Source organism: Bombus vancouverensis, unplaced genomic scaffold (genome assembly GCF_051014615.1).
Source record: "Bombus vancouverensis nearcticus unplaced genomic scaffold, iyBomVanc1_principal scaffold0033, whole genome shotgun sequence".
Classification (NCBI taxonomy): Eukaryota; Metazoa; Arthropoda; class Insecta; order Hymenoptera; family Apidae; genus Bombus; species Bombus vancouverensis.
Window position 1 is genome coordinate 69,693 of NW_027468924.1, and position 20,276 is coordinate 89,968.

The 20,276-nt window shown below is 35.6% G+C and overlaps 2 protein-coding genes across 3 annotated transcripts; one reads left to right on the forward strand and one right to left on the reverse strand.

The window, feature by feature from the left end:
- Positions 1 to 5,359: 5,359 nt before the first annotated feature.
- On the reverse strand, positions 5,360 to 9,747 carry LOC143304384 (venom serine protease Bi-VSP-like). Its single transcript, XM_076626843.1, has 8 exons — positions 9,493 to 9,747; positions 8,989 to 9,310; positions 7,163 to 8,660; positions 6,855 to 6,950; positions 6,500 to 6,778; positions 6,156 to 6,424; positions 5,999 to 6,095; positions 5,360 to 5,836 (listed from the first exon to the last, which is right to left on the reverse strand). The coding sequence occupies exons 1-2, from the start codon at positions 9,722 to 9,724 to the stop codon at positions 9,207 to 9,209; spliced, it is 336 nt and encodes a 111-aa protein (XP_076482958.1). The 5' UTR covers positions 9,725 to 9,747; the 3' UTR covers positions 5,360 to 5,836; positions 5,999 to 6,095; positions 6,156 to 6,424; positions 6,500 to 6,778; positions 6,855 to 6,950; positions 7,163 to 8,660; positions 8,989 to 9,206.
- LOC143304383 (omega-amidase NIT2-A-like) lies at positions 7,822 to 14,317 on the forward strand. Of its 2 annotated transcripts, XR_013061071.1 has the most exons (5): positions 7,822 to 7,909; positions 12,548 to 12,732; positions 13,134 to 13,302; positions 13,577 to 13,810; positions 13,962 to 14,317. XR_013061071.1 is itself a non-coding variant. In XM_076626842.1 (4 exons), the coding sequence occupies exons 2-4, from the start codon at positions 12,649 to 12,651 to the stop codon at positions 13,708 to 13,710; spliced, it is 387 nt and encodes a 128-aa protein (XP_076482957.1). In that variant the 5' UTR covers positions 7,822 to 7,909; positions 12,548 to 12,648; the 3' UTR covers positions 13,711 to 14,317. The 2 variants fall into 2 exon arrangements, 1 of the variants encoding a protein (XP_076482957.1); XM_076626842.1 differs by having other exon boundaries at positions 13,577 to 14,317.
- The last annotated feature ends 5,959 nt before the right edge of the window (positions 14,318 to 20,276 follow it).

Below are 20,276 nucleotides of genomic sequence, written 5' to 3' on the forward strand. Positions count from 1 at the left end.
GCGCTACGAAGCGATAAAAAGAGATATGGAGATGAGGACGAAATTTAAGGAGCCGAAGAGTAGCAGGGTAAAGCCGGTGGCGAAGCTGTCCGAAACCGAGAGGAACAAGGAACCCGGTCGATCTGGAGATGCGAGGAAGTCGAGAGGACCTAAATGCTTCAAATGTAGGGAGTACGGACACATCGCATCAAAATGCGACAAGGCACTGGGTGAGCCGTCAAAAAAAGTTTACAGCGTGTTTCGGTCGTTACAAACAAGGCGTTGTAAGGATGTTAAGATGGAAAATTTCGAATTGAGCGCGTTGATAGACACCGGTAGTGAGCTGACTCTAATGCGAGCAGATCAGCATGTGAAAATCGGAGCGCCCAGATTAAGTCGGGAAATCGTTGGATTTGGCGGTGTCGGTTCCGGAAGGAATTTTACGCTCGGGAAATTTTCGACGAACATTATTATAGACAATGAGTCGTACTGTATAACCATACACGTAGTTCCAGACACAGTGATGCAACATTCGCTTATTATTGGCGCAGACTTTTTGGACACTGTTGAAATAAGTATAAAAGGGGGAGAATCTTTTATTAGTAGAATAAAGGACGAAAATCCCGATGAGTGTCCGGAAGTCCTCAAGATAGATGTAGAGACACAGGCGAGTGAGATAGATTTGTCACACGTTAAGGACATGCAACATAGTCTAAAAAGAGATTTGAAGAGAACCAAAGCATTGCTAAGAGACGCTCAAACGATGCCGGAGAGATCGAAAGGTGACTCGACGGGTAAAGCAGCTTTACGACAGCTGAAGAACCAGTTAGAAGATGCAGAATGCGCTAGAGCAGTTGCAGTTAAAGCGAAACAGGCACTGGAGCAAGAACCGAATGAGACGCAGGCTTCGTTGCAGGAAGTACTGCGGCAACGTTCCGAAGCAGAAGATCGTGATTAATGTAGCTAGTCGCGAACGAACTGAGCTACTGTCGCAATTGGAAGAAAATAAAGAAGAGTTAGCAGAAGTTTTGAAGAAGTATCGGGCAGCTGTGCAGCAAGTGTCGGAGGAACGGAGAATAGTGGCAAGACACGTGGTGATTGGTAAAGTGGACCACGAGATGGTGTCCTCGTCGGATTCTTGCGGCCAGCAGGAGGACTTAGCGAACATCACGAGGAGGAAGAATCTGGCTAAACAACAGCAACAGGATGTTGTTGATGATATTTGCGAATTTACTGAGAAGGATAGCGTTGCGGGTGTGAGGGTTGTTTCAAGTTTTCGGATAGACTCGAAGAGAGTGAATGCAAGGCGAACGAAAAGACAAGGGAAGTCGCACGCGCGGAATCCCTCCAATAATATCGATACGAAGATTCGATATACAGAGGATGTGGATGACGAGGACGACGATGGGATTGTCGAGGACACGATGAACGTGAAGACCTTCGAAAAAGAAGAGATCATAGTCTCGGTAGATGGTAAGTTGTTAACGTCTTCCATGTACGAACCGAGCCTACGAAAATGTCACGATGCTGCCACGACGATCAAAGCCCCTGACAAGAGTGAAATGGGTAAACAAACAACGGAGAGGAAGATAGAGGAAGAGCGAAAGAGGAGCAGTAGCATCGAGGACGAACAGGCCGCGGTGTTCCAAGAGGAACGAGATCAGCTGCGTGCGGACGCAAAGAGACGGATTGAGGAGATCCAAATCCGAAACAAGCGGGCGTATAACAGGAGACGCAAGAAGGCGACAGCATACAGGACGGCAGATCTAGTGGCAATCGAGAGGATGCAGAGGGGTCCCGGGCTAAAGCTGCATCCGAAGTTTCTTGGACCGTATCGGGTGATAAAAGTCCTGCGAAATGACCGATACATAGTGCAGCGAGAGGGGGAGCACGAAGGGCCACGTACAACTTCCACGGCAGCCGATCACATGAAATGGTGGAATGCTGACGATAGTGATGTAAGTGCGAGCGGCGATGATGAGCACATCTGAGGGCAGATGTGATTGTCAGGAAAGGCCGATTGTAATATCGTAGAATAGCTTTGATTGGAGATCGGCTGAAAATAGAAAAACCGTGTACGTCGTGTTTCTGTGGTTCGTTTACATTTAAGAGTGCCTACGTGACTAAAGGCACGTAGTTGGTAGTTCTTACGTATGTATGAGGGAAACAATAGACCACGGTAGAAGAAGGACGGTTTCGCTATCCAAGGCGAATCGAAAAGTGTGCGTGTTGCGAGAATCAGAGTTGATCGAGACGTCGAAGCATAGAGTCGTTAGAATTGAGTTGCGAGTGTTGTCGAGTGTTAGAGTTGCTAGTGAGAGAGAGAGAGAGAGAGAGAGAGTTACCAAATAGTTGTCAAGTTATTTGTTGCAAATACGAGCGTTGCATTTAGTTTTCCTGTTAATCAAACATCGTTTCTCTGTCTAACTAATATCTGTATTTTCAATCCATTATTAATAAATTATAATTAATCGGACAAAATTACACCTTTAATATATTCCGATATTACATTACCGTGATGTAATATTTATCATGCTTATTTTGTACGTAAAACGAATCGTTGGAATATTCCCGAAGCTAACGAAGCATTTCCCAAAAGTTAAACCGAAGAAATTAACGCGAATAGTTAAGTGAAATTTTTCCATTAACTTGCTGACCAACCGGCAAATAAAGAATCATAAAAATTGTTTCAATGTGTTGAGGTCACGCATAACTTCTTTTTTCATTGACGATTACCAAACAGGTAAAATTTCGAAATTGTACGAAGGCCACGTGACCAGATCGTATTGGAATTTGAAGTGCATGGAAAAAGACAACTCGAAGTACAAACCTTGAGCTGTACTACTCGAAGTACAAACGTGAACTAATGGATGCAGAAAAGCAATTAACGCCAAACATCCGAACAGCATCTTGGAGCTCGTCATTGTTCTGAAATAAAAGAAGTGACGAATTAAAAAGACGCAGGACTAATAATAATAAAGGAAACTTAGTTCGTATTATAAATTGAATTTACATCAGAAAAGAAGCACGATCAAGCGAAACAGATCGTAGAAATGACAAATATCATCGATATACGTTTCAGTGTAATTTCACTTTTGAAAATTATTTAGTTTAATACGATCGTATTCATCGCTCTGAAACTTTCATTGTGCTGCAATTTGTGCTGCGTCTTTTTAATTTCTCTATCTTTCTGTGTTTTCGGAAAAATTACTTGAAAGATTAAGAATTGCTTGCCTTATTTTATTTTCGATTAGTTAGGATTTGATTATTCCAGGTAAGGTTTATTATTTATAACAGGTTTTATCACTTGTTTATTATTTAGGAGTTTGTTATTTTAGGATTAGTACCTTTTAGGATTTCTTATCCTTCGAGTTTCTGTTTCAGATATCTAGGTCTATTTCAAGATGTTTTATTACATTAGGATTATTTATTCGATTAAGATAATTTAAGAGTTTCACAATGTACAAAGAAATAATCGCGTGAAATTTAGATTTATGCTTTAAACGTATTAAACACGCGGTAATTTCAATGTCTATAGCCTCGAACGTGTTCTGATTAGTTGTGTCATTGTCTGTGACATTGAAATCACAAAAATCCATTGCAAGTGTGCTGTCATGCAATGTGGATGTAATTGGGTTTTTTGGGTATTTCCTGTATCATCTGATTTGTACAGTACTATTTTAACGCAAGGACAGGAAACTTATTATATATTTCCCGTCCATTATTTGAATCGTTGTGAAGTGTAACGAATTATATTCGATTCGAGGAGATGTTAATGAATTACCCATTTCATATGTAATTACATGGAAATAAAAATCATTGCAAAAATAATTGATCTAATGACAACGGAATTTCCAATATTTTTTTGTTTCGTCACGTCTTTTTCATAATATATCTTTTATAGGTACGTGATTTATTAATCGTTCGAATGGAAATAATTATTCGTATAATATTCAAATGATTCTAGCCATAAAATAAATTAAAACGATACCTGTCAATGATATGCAATCTGCGTATGACGTCAACCTCGATCTATGCTTATACAAGAAATTTTATCAATCAATGACTAGATATACAATAATCAAATATTATAAAATTTCCTGAAAACCTTTAGGTGTTAATATTAAGGTGTTAATATCTTTAATATTTGCAAGTTATTGTTTAGCGCTAATTAGTTAGAATGTAACAAGTGGTGTACCAGAATTGAGATAATTAAGCCACACGAACAATCTTATTTAGATCTTTTTAATTTTTTAATTCTCTTTTGCTCTAATACTTCGTAAAATTAATCTTCATTAGCTACTACACTTCATAGAATGACAAGAGATAATTTTTCTTATATAACGTTTCATTCATAAAATCTATCATTAAAGTATATCTTCATAAAAATATCATTCCATACTAACGGTATATTTGGTGTCATACGAGATAACAGTTACCAGTGATGACATATGTAACTTTATAAAGATATCTCGTTTTATTATATATTAAAAGAATGTACTCATTGCTGCTATATTTCAGATGAAAAAAAGGAGGCAACGATTTTACAGTAAAATCGTTCGTTTACAACTGATTCATTTACATTTCATGATAATACTGTGCATTCTGAATATGCTATGATTTGCTTTAAAATAATAAATAGTCCATTCTTGCATACTATTGCTCCGGCTTTACTTGTATTTTCGATATTGGTATAAATAGAAAGACAATTAATGTCGTTCGAGTCTATTTTCGGATCATTTATATTACGTTTAATCCATATAGTTATTATATGAGACATAGTATCGTAAAATTTGGAAGAATAAAACGTTCGTACAGGAAGTACATTTTATAAGAACTCCAACAAATCTGCGTGTGCACCTAAAATACAAACTGATAGTGATTGTTCATAAGTTTATATACATTATCTAATGTCAATCGAAGGTATCAATTCTTTTTCTCCATAAGAGTACTTTTTCATTTATATGTGTTCAACCGTGAAGCATATGTCACCTACAACGAAAAAGAGTTTTCCTATACTTAATATTTCCTTTATATACCTATGAAAGTCTATTCTTCGCGTAGTATGAAATTATGAATAAATCTGGAATATTGTTCAATCTGGAAAGAAAAATAACTCATTGACATCATTCATTGATACGAGATTCAGAATGTTTGTTTTGTCTTGCAGAAAAAGAAGGCAGCCCTCCCTTTCTTTTAATGTGAAATAGAAAGCGAAAATTTGAAAACAGATTTTTTGGAAATTTACTTGCAAATATCGTTTTCAATATCGTGATTTTCTTCCCAATGGTACTGTACTTTCAAATTTTCCAGTATCCCTCTAAAAACAAAAAGTCGAACCTCGTTATCATTAACATAGGCATTACAAGGAAGAGAAGTATTAGAAAGCAGCTCCTTTTTATTATGGATTTCTTTATAATCGTGTAAATAAGAAATTCCGGAAATTTTTTCCTCAAGAATTTAATTCTTGTGTTTTGATTGATAATTATTACACTGCATACTAACATTTCGCATACTGTTCGCATCTAACAATTTCCTAATAATAACTACTTCAAAATTACATATGTTCTTGCACGAATTCAAAAGTACGTATGATACAATTACAATTGATTCTAAAATAATAATTATTTGAAGATATTAAGATACTAATTAAACGTTTCACTATATTTCAAAATCTGGAACAACAAATTTTTATTTATAAAAAATGAAACTGTCTTTATATATTCTTTGTCATGATGCTATTTCTTATTACCATGTCGACATTTTTTAAAATTCATTTTGTTATCTCTACGCAATATGAAAATTCATATACTGCTTAATATTTTTTACATATTATCCATCCACCGCATGATATCTCCTGAAAAATCAAAATATTAATGTTATATTATTACAATGCTTCTTAAATTTCAATTTTTGACAAATTTGAAATCCAATATATTTTGCACAATTATTATTTATCAAAAAATTCTAAGTTAGTAACTTTCTTTTCAAATGGCAAATAACATATACATTGACTTACCTGTAAGTTTTTGTTCCCAATCATCATTTCCTCTTATAGAACATCATTATTGTTCTCATAATTACTACCAGTGTCATAGATATTGTAGTGGCTACAACTGAATTAATAGAAAATGATAAATAACTGTGTATAACAATGACACATAACTTTTACTTACATATCAGTCGATAAGGGATTACTGTGATATCCTGTTGATGTTTCTTAAGGCACTTGATTAGGTGCGATACGGTATCATTCCTTATGGTATACTGTAGAGAAGTATTTTAGAAAATAACAAGAATAAATCTAAATTATTCAGAGGTTCCAGTTTCGGCTTAGACATAAATACAGGACCATTTGCAAAGAAGAAAGGGTGCGTTTCTACAGCCTCGTTATAGTAACCATGAATACCGATCTCTCAATTACTGGTTACTAAACATAAATATCCTATAAAATTTAATATATTTCTTTAATTTTTAATACATACATGAGTTAGTAGTTCTAAATTATGAATCATCTTACCTGTGATATTACACTTTTCCTTATAATATCATCACTCAAGTGAACAACATTAAGATCATGTAAACCATGTCATCCTATCTTACTGTGAAGATACTTAGTTATGTTATCTAACATTATAAAAATATCATCAAATTCAAGTCCTTTTATTCACATCACATGGCCACGACGATCTGGTTCTTCGTTATATAATGTTCTAAAATTTGTCGTACATATAGGATGTACAAACCGTGATATCAAGGTATCAGTTCTTCCTTCCCAAGGGACAGTTTCATTAAAATTCTGATAGAATTAAAAATTAATTATTAATATTCTAACAATCATATATGTTAAATACATTATAGTCAACGATATATACCTGAGCGAATGTAGGGGTGATTCCTCGATAATTATAAATGTCATCAGCCCACATCATTGTGCCACTTCTTTGTACTCCAGCCTCTGGATTAGCAGCCTAAACAAACATACAAAATTTTATAGAAGCTGCACAAAATATAGTATATATGCGCAATATTGAAGCGTTCAAGGGGATATAAAGGTAATGTGCATCACATACACGTGTACTCTCATGCAACAAAATACAATTAGATTTAATAGTATAAGCTCTTTTATTCATCATAATAGATTGGAAATTTAAGTGTCTTACGAGGGTGAGTAAAAAGTTACCCGCTCTGTCGGTGTAGAATTTATTTTAAGCAATTGTCAAAAAAGACATACATCATTTTTTGACATAATCACTCAATTTCTGTATACACTTTGTCCATTTGCTGAAGGACCTTCGTATTTTCTCATTAAAAAATGTTTTGGGCTGAGCTGCGAACCACGAATGCATCGTCGTCTTCACCTTTTCATCAGCTTTCTCGGCATCCATCTCGCACAAACTTTTTAAAACCCAAATCTGTCGTGCACTATTGCATAAGCAGAGCCGTGGCTGATTTGCAAATGATTTGCCACATTATCCAGTGTCACTCGTCTATTCCATAGAGCATAAGTTCATGAGCACGTTCAATGTTGTCATCGTGGATGTGGACGGGCGTCCAGCTGTTTTTTCATAACACTTGTGCGATCTTCTTTGAACTTTTGTGCCCATTCAAACACACTTCGTGACAAAACACTTTCTCCATAATGTGCATTAAATCTTTGATAAATATAGGCATCAAACATAACCTCCGACCACAAGAAACGAATCACAGCATCCTGCACTGTTTTCCTGCAAATCGCCATTGCAAAGCGCCATTACTCGCGCAACGGTCACAAACGAATTGACGTAACATAATGAAACCTACGCAGCAGCACTGAACAGATATTGACGTCATACGAAGAGTGCAGATGGATCAATACGGTCGACAGAAATTTTAACTATCTGTAGTGCGGATAAATTTTTACCGAGAGTCGTATAGGAATCTATAATTTGTAAGTACACCTTTGGCTGAATGGAAATTTCTCTTACATATAGTCAAAAATGCAGAAACAGTGTATTGAATTGGAAAGTGATAAAAAATAAGCGAAGTTTCGAGGTTGCATGTGATTGCATGAGTACACAGGACGTTTTTAGCGAATAAAAAATAATTTTGAAAGACACGAGACTTATCTTGTATTTTATGCACTCTCTGTGTCCGAATCTCCAGAATCTCTCTATCTTATGAAGTGTTTTAGATTAGCCGGAAAATTTTGTATGTACATACAAGAAGTATACGATCTAAGTGGAATATTCCATTATTCTCTTGATACAACAGAAACGAAATTTACAGAACTTCTCAGAAAGTTGGTTTATTATTACCAAATTAATAGAATTAATATACGTTTATCATCTTTACATACCTAAGTCGTGGAGGTTTATCGTGCGTAGAAAATTAGTGTCGTTTCAAAGTTACATTTCGTACATTTTAAGCCTATAATTTGTAACGTACAAAACAATGCAAATTTGTGCTGTTTCTGATCTCCACAATAAGAAAATCCAACTTTAGGTTTTTTACACAATGATATTTATGGAACAGTAATATCATATTATTGCATCGCTTGGAGAATGAAGTCAAGGTACGATGTGACCCTAGTGTAAACGCTGGGATAGCCAGCTGTGCAGCACTTATAAGCATAAGACACAATACCTATTAAATACGAGGTTAATACAATGTTGTATCAGCAGTGGTCCGCCGCGGTCAGCCTGAAAGGATCGTTAAATTTTTAATCAAAGATACTGAAATATATCGATCGAATTGTATTGAAATTATACTTATATACAGTAATAATCTTCTATTGATTTGTGTATTGAAATACTCCAATTTATAATGTACATGTTATATGTATTTTGAGCAAAACTAAGATTAGAAGGAAATTAGATTAAATACCATAATGAGGTGTGAGAAGTGGGCAAAACTATTGAATTGTGTTTATCTATTATTTCTAATGTTTAAGACGTCGATTTGATGTTAATTCGAATTGACGTGTCTTCAGATACCGTATAGTTTGTAGTAACTCTGTAACTTAATTACCGTACAAGAATCCTTTCCACCCTGAGCATGTTCGGCGCATATTATACCATCAGTGATATCAGGTGCATTAGGAAATTTGGAACAAGCTATTTTGCATTCGGCGTTCTTAATCACTGGCATTTGTACTACCATTAATGCATTACGTCGTGGTCGTCCTACGAAGAAAATAAGAAAGATATTTAAGACTGGAACTGTTTAATTTTATTATAAAATTGATATCACTTACTATATCTTAACGCTCCCCATCCAGCAACAAGGGGGTTATAGCCGACGAAGTTGCTCTTTCGTAGGGGCTCTTTCGTACAAATGGGATATACGTACCCTGAAAAATAAAAAAATAAATGAAAATGCAGGAAACGAATGACCAAAAGTATGAGAAAGAATTGTACACGCTTTATGACACAATATATGTGTACAGTAAGAAATTTCAGGATATGATACTTCAGTAATACTCAATAGCATATATATATATATATATACATATATATATATTTGAGGACTTACTCGAAAATGGCACCTCCTCCGCCAATCTAAGAATGGCAATATTATGATTGCGTATGTTTTCTATTCCATCCATATGTGCACAATGTGCTGCGGTCAAAACATGCCTAGCCGATATCAGGGAACCTCCGCACTTCCATAGTGGTTTGTCTGGGTGTCGGGGATTACGAAAACCTAATGCAGCGATCCATGGCCAAGCGCCTAAAATGCAATAGTCATAGTTGTGAATATACATAATTTTTTCTCACGTAACGAGTAACAACGATTATTACCTATTCGATATTCGATCATACAGCAGACGATAAGTACATACGTACAAATACTCTGAAATAGAGATTTGATAAAGACAGAAATTAAATTTTTATTCCAGTGAAATACAAATTATTAAATAATTCTATATAATTTCTATTTGAACTATACTGAACTATAAAGTTCAAACGTGTAATTTCTGCCCTAACAGTTTTTGATCTCTATCCATATTATTACTCCTATATCAATTTTTTATTTCAAGCAAAAAGATACTCTTTCTAACATGAAGTAAAAGAAAGAAATAATTCAAGTTAACAAGTAAAGTTACTACCGATGAAATCATAGCATTATTATTTAGTCTAATTGAAATGTACATTGATGTGCTGTTTAATGCCTTTAAAGTTCATTCTTTGCAGTAAATGGCTTATTATTAATCGGAAAGAAAGACATAAAACGTACCAAGTTCAGCTGGTTTACCATCGACCAGCCTGGTATGAGAGACGTTGCTAAAACCACAGTATGGTGGTCGCAAAGCCTTATACTTGTACACAGTTTTTATTAAAATTTCTCTCTTCTCTTTGTTTGGATCGTTCGGACAGCAAACGATCGTAACATTGCCCTGGTATCTGCACACTGATCGTCTATAAAAATCGGTGGCTGTACGGTACTGTATCTGCCATATTTCTTGCAGAGGTTTACATTTTCTGTAGTCAAGGCACCTGCCTTCTTGATTGTCCGGTGTGGTACATTCTGGATCAAACAATTTTAAAACATTTATACAGTTCAAAGATGCGTAAGAAAGCGACACCGATTACTCAACTTTCGAAGTAAAAAGCCGATCAAGTCCACCGGATTGCCCTACAGACACGTATTAATCCGTAAGAGTTAGTCATCATGTTGATAATAATTATCTAAAGAAACTTTTCACGTGAAAATATAAAATTTTAATTGATTAGATATTGTGTTAGCCATACTTAAGAAAGAAAATGAAAATGAATGAAATGAAAGAAAAGGACTACCTTCAACCTCATTTTTTAAATAAACACTTTGTCAGTTTTGCGGTAAATAAATTCTTAGGAATTCAGGACAGTTTTTAGTGAATCATTTTGTTTCGACCGTTCGCGGAGAGACGCGATCGCGAGATAGCACGTCAACGAGAGTTGTAAGTTCCCGTTACGATTAAATAATCGACGCCACGAACTGATCGATCCCCTTATTTCGATTATGATAATAAGGGTAGTTCAATGAAATTCCACAGAATTAACACAAATAAATTAATGTTTATTTCAACAACTTATTAACTAGAAAGATATAAAAGGAACAAAAAAAATGTAACTGCGTTTTGGTTGATAAGTAATGCGCGACATACCACATGTGTTGACGGTTCGACTTCTCGAAAAGTTCTGAACGCCTTTCGATTTTTTTCGTTTTTTCTGGAAGGCGACCCCCACTACGTTCGGATCACGCCACATTCTTTTACTGCGAGGTAAAATACGGGCCACGAGTCGACGTTTCTGGAAGTCGCCCTGCTTAATGAACCACGCGCTTGCCACTACAATGTTTGTTTGCCGGGCAGACGCGACGATCCGTCTGCGACATTATAGTGCCGCGATCGATAGTTAAGAATATGACCTATGGTAAGCCGCATGGCGTAACATTCTCCCCCCGTTGAGAGGGTACCGATCAAACTAGCGAGGTGTGGTTGAAGTTCCCATCTTATTTCGTCTCGGTGGCTAGTTGTTCGGGTTTCTCGAGATCGGGTTGAATTGGCAGTGGGACAAGCCTTTTGACGCCCCGATCCAAAATGCTCTTTGCCGTCTGAACTGTAGCTGTCCGGATGACACCATCGGCGCCTGGATGAACCTTGATAACTCGGCCCAGAGGCCAATGCATGGAGGGAACGTTGTCCTCTCCGAGGATGACGATTGTGCCCTTTTGGATGCTGTGTCCACCCTTGCTCCATTTATTGCGGTTGGTTAGCTCGTTCAAATACTCCTTATGCCAGCTGCCATTTGGAGAGTCGGTTCGATGGAATGTCTCTGAAATCTCGATCACGTAAGCACATTAATGAATCGCCAATGAGGAAATGTCCGGGAGTGAGGGCTAGGAGATCATTTGGATCGGTGGAGATAGGAGTTAGCGGGCGGGAATTGAGGACTGCTTCTATTTCTATGATAAGAGTATTACGGTGTTAAGCTCATATGTTTCTGTTTCTCCACTCGCGCTGCGCCATAATATCCTTTGATATTTCCGATCCTCTGGTCGTACGAGGAATTGCCGATACATTTTCTCGATGTCGCCAGTGAGTACGTACTGATGAGCGCGGAATCTAATTAATATACAAAATAAATTGTGAATTGATTCGAGAATATAGGATTTCCCCATTTTCATGATTATCGTGATTTTTGTATAAATATATTTGTGAAGATACTAATAATTAGGTACTTATAAATTAGTATTGTCAATTATTTTGCATTTATAATTCCGCCTCTAGTATAAGTGTTAATTGAAAACTAACTTTATGTTTCAAAAAGTACTAGCAAAGTCGTTGAGTAACAAGCCACTGATGCTAACACAAATAGCATTGTCGTAATTAAATATTTCTAAATATTCATTTTTCATTTTGAACCTGTAGAAACGATTTATTATATATACTATTAGCTAAGTAATTGCATATTTAATTAAGTCGAAATATAAAACTTAGTTATTTTAATAATTTAAAAAATAAAAAACTGACAAACATTTCAATTTAATTTATGGTTGGAACAAAAGACAGTTATTTTTCATTAATTGAAATATTGCAATGCAGAGTACTTTCCAAAATACGCCGAGAGTATTCCTGATGGTGAAACGAGCGTTGCTTCATCGAACGCAGCTAAAGAAAACAACATCTATGTAGTTGGTGGTACGATGCCTGAAATAGAGGGCGATAAATTGTACAATACCTGTACTATTTGGGGTCCCGATGGAACTTTGATAGCAAAGCACCGAAAGGTAAGTAATATATTCCTTTATGGCTTTGAATTTGAAAATATTGGGGTGAAGAAAGTGACTCTATCTAGGAATAATTTAGGAATATACATATGTACATACGTATACTATAACCAATTCTATAATTTACGGTTTATAAAATACGTTATGATACGGGAAACGCCCATTTTTGTTGTAATGTGTTTGTTGTTGTATAAATTTTTCACATACTTAAAATATTATTATACTTATTTTTTCTCCTTTTTAAACATTATTAAATGATAAGATTCTTTAATAAAAGAAAGTGATAAAAACGCTGTCAGTTATTAAATAAAAAATAATTAAAGTTTAGGAGTTGGTAACTTTGATATTAAATTAGAAAAGTTGCAGCAATAGAATTAGCGACCACATTTTTATGTTATTAGGTACATCTATTCGACATCGACATTCCTAATAAGATTACTTTTCGAGAGAGTGATTCACTCAGTCCTGGTAACTCCCTAACGACGTTCGATGTGAAGGGCTGCAAAATAGGTATTGGCATTTGCTATGATATTAGATTCGAGGAAATGGCACGCATTTATCGGAACAAAGGTACAGTAACTTAATCGATCAATACTTAACTAGCAAAAAATTAAATATCTTTCTTAAATATATTCTATATAAAATTAATATAATCTGTAACTCTGTATAAAAAGAAGCTTAATTTAAAAAACCAGTATATTTGCTGAAAATGAAACAAATAAAAGAATTAAAAGCACAATAAGAGGACTGTCCTCGCATATTCAGAAATGATGGAATGTGAACCGTGCAACTACGAAGTTAATTGGTATTCGGTGGCTTCATATTTCCTGCTTCTCTGGGTTAGGTTGCCAAATGCTGATATATCCAGCGGCATTCAATATGACCACTGGACCACTGCACTGGTCATTACTTCAGCGTTTCAGAGCGAATGATAATCAATTATACGTTGCCTGCATATCACCGGCTCGTGTTCCTTAAGCAAGTTACGTCGCATGGGGACATACACAGTTGACCAATCCCTGGGGAAAGATTCTTTACGATTTGGAAACTCAAGAGAATATGGCAGTCACCGATATCGGTAATTTACAGCTTAAAATTAAAAGCGAGAGATCCATGATGTAATTAATTTTTAGTCTCGTTAATTTATCGATTTAGCCATCTTCCTCTGTATTTGTTGAATTTATTAGTAAGCATTACTTATTACTTCGTATGTTTCTTTTTTCTATCAGATCTAAAAGTTGTTGAGGAAGTAAGGGCTCAGATGCCTACATTTTCTCAGAGACGTACAGATTTGTACGACACTGTCTGTAAGAAGGAGTAACTCTACACTAAAACAGAAAATGTTTTTTTATAATATTTCTACTGCAATATCCCTTTTTTGTGAATTATTACTAATTTCTTATCATTTGTACTAAACGAATGACTCAATTAAGAAAACCAAAACGTTATAAATAATAATCTGTATATCTTGTGTATCAACATGTAATTGGATATTATAATAATATAGGAATGCTATAATAATATAGGATAATAATATAGGAGAATAATAATATAGAAAAAAATACATGCTTTTAAACACCTTTAATATCGATCACATAAATTGGTATAATTCACAATGATTACGCATACATAAAAGACCCCTTGATAGTAAAATTTACGATCAAAAGGCAATTACGTATCGTTTAACAACATTTAATTTATAACACCTTTTAAACATTTAGACAGATTAACACATAACACTTCTTATATATAAACATCAATTCGAAGTTATCAGCTTGAAGAAATTGGTCGATTAATACCTGTAGATTGTCTGTCTCGATGAAAGACTTAAAGAGAGCAAAAACATGATGATGCCGCTAATATAATATTCCTTCTTTCTTGTATCTGTCTGCCTCTCAGGTCGTTTTACTAATTACAATAAGTAATTTCGACTTCTTTGCGCTCTCTTTTAACGCATTCGAGACCGAAAGAAATTCATATCAGTCAGTAGGCAAGGATATAATATACATATTTTATATATAACTTATGTAGTAATGTATATATCATGTTAGTTTCATATTTTTTTCAACATAGATATTATATATATATATATATATATATATATATATATATATATATACTGTACATAATACATTATAGAATAACATAGTATATAATTTTATATTTTAAAAATATGAAGCATACTATTTAAGATTGTCATCGATTTAAAATCAAAGTATGAAAAGGATACCCTGGAGAGAGTAAAACACAGAATCATTCCAACTAAACATTCAGATCGTACCGACACCTAGGTATCGTCTTACAATTAAATCTCGGTCTCGAATGGATTAAAATGAAATACATACTTGCAGCTTCAACATCTTCAATATCGAGGAGATTCAAACTTTACAAATAAATGTAAATTGCGATGTAAAACAAAGCGATGTAAAAAGGGAAAAAGGAGGAAAGAAGGAACAGGGAAGCAAAGAGAAGAAACGAATTTTTCATTTTCTCGAAACTGGATCAAGTTTCAGGAAGACCATCCAAGTAATTGATGTCCTCTGTAATTATTTGTTAATCATGCGCGGAATCAGAACGATTCGACCTCGTTCCAAAGCAAATCGTTACTAGAGTAGAGACGGGAATTAATAATTCGTGTCAATTGTTCGATCGTGTTCACAAATTCAAATGCGGTTGAGTGGCGGAAACCATTTATAACACGTCCCATACAGCGTAGATCGCATACACGTCTTAGGATGTATTTTTGGTACTTATATATACTCTATATATATTCTTACTCTATATATACTTATATGTACTCTACATATATTCTCTATCTTAGATATACCATAAAATATTTCGTGTAATCGCGTATTCGTGTCTAATGTCAGGGATTCTCTTTCCATAAGTCTGCGTTTTCTATATTATCTTTCTTCCTTATCAGTAGGCATTCTCACAATTTGTGATTAATACTGCTCGTACAGGAATGTTAGGTTTTTGACGTTGTAAAATTTCACGTGAAATAATAATGCCTATATATTGACTAATTTATCAATTAATTAAATCCGTGTATATCAAGTTTTCTATAATTTACTACTTTCGTGTAACTACAGAAATTTGATGCAATATAAAACTTGATTAAAACAGCGATTCATTAGGAAACGAGAATAATGATGCAAATATTTTTTGTAGCCATTATATAGGATTTCGATCGCATAATTAATCAGTATCAACTTACCGGTCTTTAACGGTAGAATAGAAAGAAGTGCAGGCGGTACGGAGACCGCAATTATGATCACTTTCAGATAGAATCTCCAACAGTGGTACATCTTCTTAGTCGTAATAAGTCGCGATCAGAAGCGTAAAAGAAGTTTAGCAGTGGCGTAAGTACCGCACTAGCCAGAAGTATCTGCGACAGAAATCAGAATACACTCTTTTTCGCATGGTTGGATCAATTTCGCGTGGGACTAACCTGATTGAACCTAACGCGGGATAATTGCTCAACTCACGACCTTAACCAGCCCGCTTGATTCTCTGTAAATGCTTGAAATTGACGCTTGGATTCTTTCCAGATTAACTAGCTTTGCCCCTCCCTCCCTTTATCTATTTTCTTAGATCGACTTAGAATGGATCGAACAAAGGCACAAAAGAATTCGAAGAAAACAACAACTTATTATCCAAATTGTTCATCGAGGGTAATCAATGCTGTATACTTCCTAGAATTAGGATGAATAGGGATTTGGAGAAACCCACCGGCCATGTCCAGAATAATAAAATATCTCGCTTTTGCAATCTCGCGACTCGATCCGCAATGAGGGGTAAAGGATACCGATCCGCGACCGTATATTTATTTAGTTCTCGAAAATCTGCCTATCATCTATCTGAACCATTGTTCGTCTTCACGAGTAACACGGGATATAGAAGGGAAAATAAAGGAAAGGAAGGTGGGGATAAGTAGAAGCTTGGGGCCAAGTTTAATTCACTGAAACCGAGCTGCTTGTATTATCACAAAACAAAATTGCCAGTACGTCATTTCCGTACTCTCGTCCTCGCGAAAATGGTTTTGCTCGTTAAGAAAAAACGAAGAGACAGGGGAAGAGAAGAGAGGAAAAAGCAAACGGAGAGCGCTTTTAAAAAGCTGGCGAACCGTGTGTTACCACAACGAGATACGCGGTGCTATTTGTCGCTTTAAATTGTGTCGCAACTCGTTTTTGAGATCTTTGCCAGGGACGCGTTAAAACACGCTGCAAATATATTTCTGGCTTTTCTGGGGTTTAACTGAAATATGACAAATAACGTTGTAAAACATATGTACTTATGACTTACAGAGTAATTGAGTGTACAAAATATATAGTATACAAAATAGCCAGCGATTTAGGGCTTTAAAAGATCAAAAGAAAAGAAAAGAAAAGAAAAGAAAAGAAAAGAAAAGAAAAGAAAAGAAAAGAAAAGAAAAGAAAAGAAAAGAAAAGAAAAGAAAAGAAAAGAAAAGAAAAGAAAAGAAAAGAAAAGAAAAGAAAAGAAGAAAGATAATATGTTGTGGCAGTCTAAGTCGATCTAAGAAAATAGATAAAGGGAGGGAGGGGCAAAGCTAGTTAATCCGGAAAGAATCCAAGCGTCAATTTCAAGCATTTACAGAGAATCACTATTGAAAGTTCAAAGGCCGACTAGTGAGCTTCATCCTATCTCATTTTTTAATCAGGCGATGGATCGACGAATCGTATTGATTTCGAGGATTATTATAGTTCTGTGGGAATTTTAAAGCGTGGTTTGTCTAATCTTGTCTCGTTAGCTACAGACTGAGTTAGCTACAGAAGTTTGGCGAGCAGCCTGAAACTTGATCCAGTTTCGAGAAAATGAAAAATTCGTTTTTCCTCTTTGCTTCCCTGTTCCTTCTTTCCTCCTTTTTCCCTTTTTACATCGCGTTAAGACCCGTTAAATAATATTGACTGCCGTGGACGCTGGCTGAGAAGTGCACTTTATAACTAGCTTTAAAATCACTGACGTCGATGAGGACAAAGGTAAGTTAGAGGGTCATTTATCTGAGCTGGTGTTATTCCGCTGTACAAACTATTTCCGGCCAGTACCTTTTATGTACTTTCGCTTCCGCTAACAAGCAACGCGCCATGTCCATCACTGTTCTATTATACCTTTCCGCTGTCCCGTTTAATTCATGTACGTATGTTGGGCAATTATTTATTCTTATACCTTTATCCCTAGCAAATTTATAAATTCGATTATTTAAATATTCTTTACCATTATCGCATCTTAATATTTTTAACCTCTTGCCCGTTAAATTTTCGGCTTCATTTACGAACTGTACGAAAGAATCAAAGACCTCATCTTTTGATTTTATACAATAGATCCTAGCTATTTTACTATAATCATCGATAAATGAAATGAAATATTTTTCTCCATTGAATCCGGTAGTCTTAAAGGGACCACATACGTCCGTATGAATAATTTCCATTATTTCCTTAGCCTTAGTTCGATTATTTTTGAAAGGTAAGTTATGCATTTTGCTTTCTATACACACCCTACATTTCAAAAGTTCCTTTTCAAATTCATTCGGTATGCCAGTCACTAGCTGCTCTTTACCCAAAATCTCTAAATATTTAAAATTTACGTGTCCTAGCATCCTATGCCATCTTTCCTTTTTACTCATACCACTACGTTCGGCGCTGTTTACTAAGTGCTTCTTCCCTTTCAATATACTTTTTATTCTATATGTCCCATTCTCTTTGAACGCTACAGCTGTAAGTATATTATCCTCATCTATTACTTTCGCAATATTTCCTTTGGAAATAACCGTATTCTTATTGTCTGTTAGTTTACCTAAACTAATCAAATTTGCGGACATTTCTTTCGCGTAAAATACTTTCCTCATATTTATTTTATTTTGTTTTCCGAATGCTTCAAAATGACTTATAACATTCCCAACTTTTGTCGCTTTTATCGGTCTATTATCGCCTAAATATATAATATATTTACCGGTTCTTTTAGGTCGATAGATTTATCGAAATAATTTATATTATTAATTATGTGATCGGTACAACCGCTATCTAATAGCCACACTATTTCGTTCTTACTTATTTCATTCGTCTCACTGCTGTTTGCTGCGTGCGCCGTTGCTGTCCATATGCCTGCTCTTGAGTTTCCATGCTCGCCCGTGCCGGTTCTTGATTGACGATGAAAGTTTCCACGTCCTCTGCTCGTATTGCCTTTGTTCTCTCTTCCTCTGTTTCGACCACGTGTTGGCCCATGCCAATAGCCGTTACTGCTTCCCGCTTGGACGCCATTTTGACACTCTCTCGCAAAGTGTCCTAATCTTCCACATCTGAAGCATCCTTCCTTTTTTGCAGAAAAGGCGTTGGTTTGCCTTTCTCCTCCATTGGATTTATTTTTCTTCTCTGCTATTTCTATTTTATTTTTCACATACGCTACCGTTTGATTCTCTTCTTTCAATGCGTCTATTATGTCCGCTATGTAGCTGTATTCTTCGGCTAACGTATTCAGCATGTAATTCAGCTTTTCCCTCTCACTTACTTGTGCGCCCGCACTTTTTAATTCATTTATTAATTTTTCGAAATCGTTAAAGAATGATGCTGAATCACTGTAGTTCTCCAGTCTTATGTTTTCCAATCTCCTTCTGCATACGATCTGCAGTGCCGTCGACTCTTTCAAGTACATTTCATCGAACCTCTTTATTATATCATACGCCGTTTTTCCTTCCCTAACATACTCCAATTGTCTGTTCGATATTGCACTATAAATTATATTTATCGCCTTCAAATCCTTTTTGTCCCAGTCTTCATCGTCTCTTTCGTTCTTCATTCTAGTTGTAACAACCTCGCATTCCTTATATTTGAGAAACATCGTGATTCTTTGCTTCCACATTCCATAATCCTCGCCATCGAATATAGGTATCATGATTTCCGATCCCTCCATTTTAATTGATTCTTCTTTTTTTTTTCTTTTCTTACTCAAGCGTTCCTACGTGCTCGAAGTATATTTTGTTCCTCTGAAAGTTTTTTTTTCTTTACTGAAAACTCACTCGCAAGATCGTAACCACGCACTAAATATCTTGCAAAACTAGTAACCACGCTCTGCTACCATGTTAAGGAAATTCGAGGATTTGGGAATACAAATAATTGACTATATTTCCCACACAACAGTTATACATCTATATTACACTCTGAAGAACGTCTTGCACGCACGCTTGTCGCCAACCGACTATCCTAGATTCTTCTAACATCTGGCAACAGTCTTTTGTCTCCACTAAGACCTTGACGCCCTCTGGCCCTTACACACACACTCTCATGTACAGTGTAAATGTATCACTTCCTTAACACAATTATCCCGCGTTAGGTTCAATCAGGTTAGTCCCACGCGAAATTGATCCAACCATGCGAAAAAGAGTGTATTCTGATTTCTGTCGCAGATACTTCTGGCTAGTGCGGTACTTACGCCACTGCTAAACTTCTTTTACGCTTCTGATCGCGACTTATTACGACTAAGAAGATGTACCACTGTTGGAGATTCTACCTGAAAGTGATCATAATTGC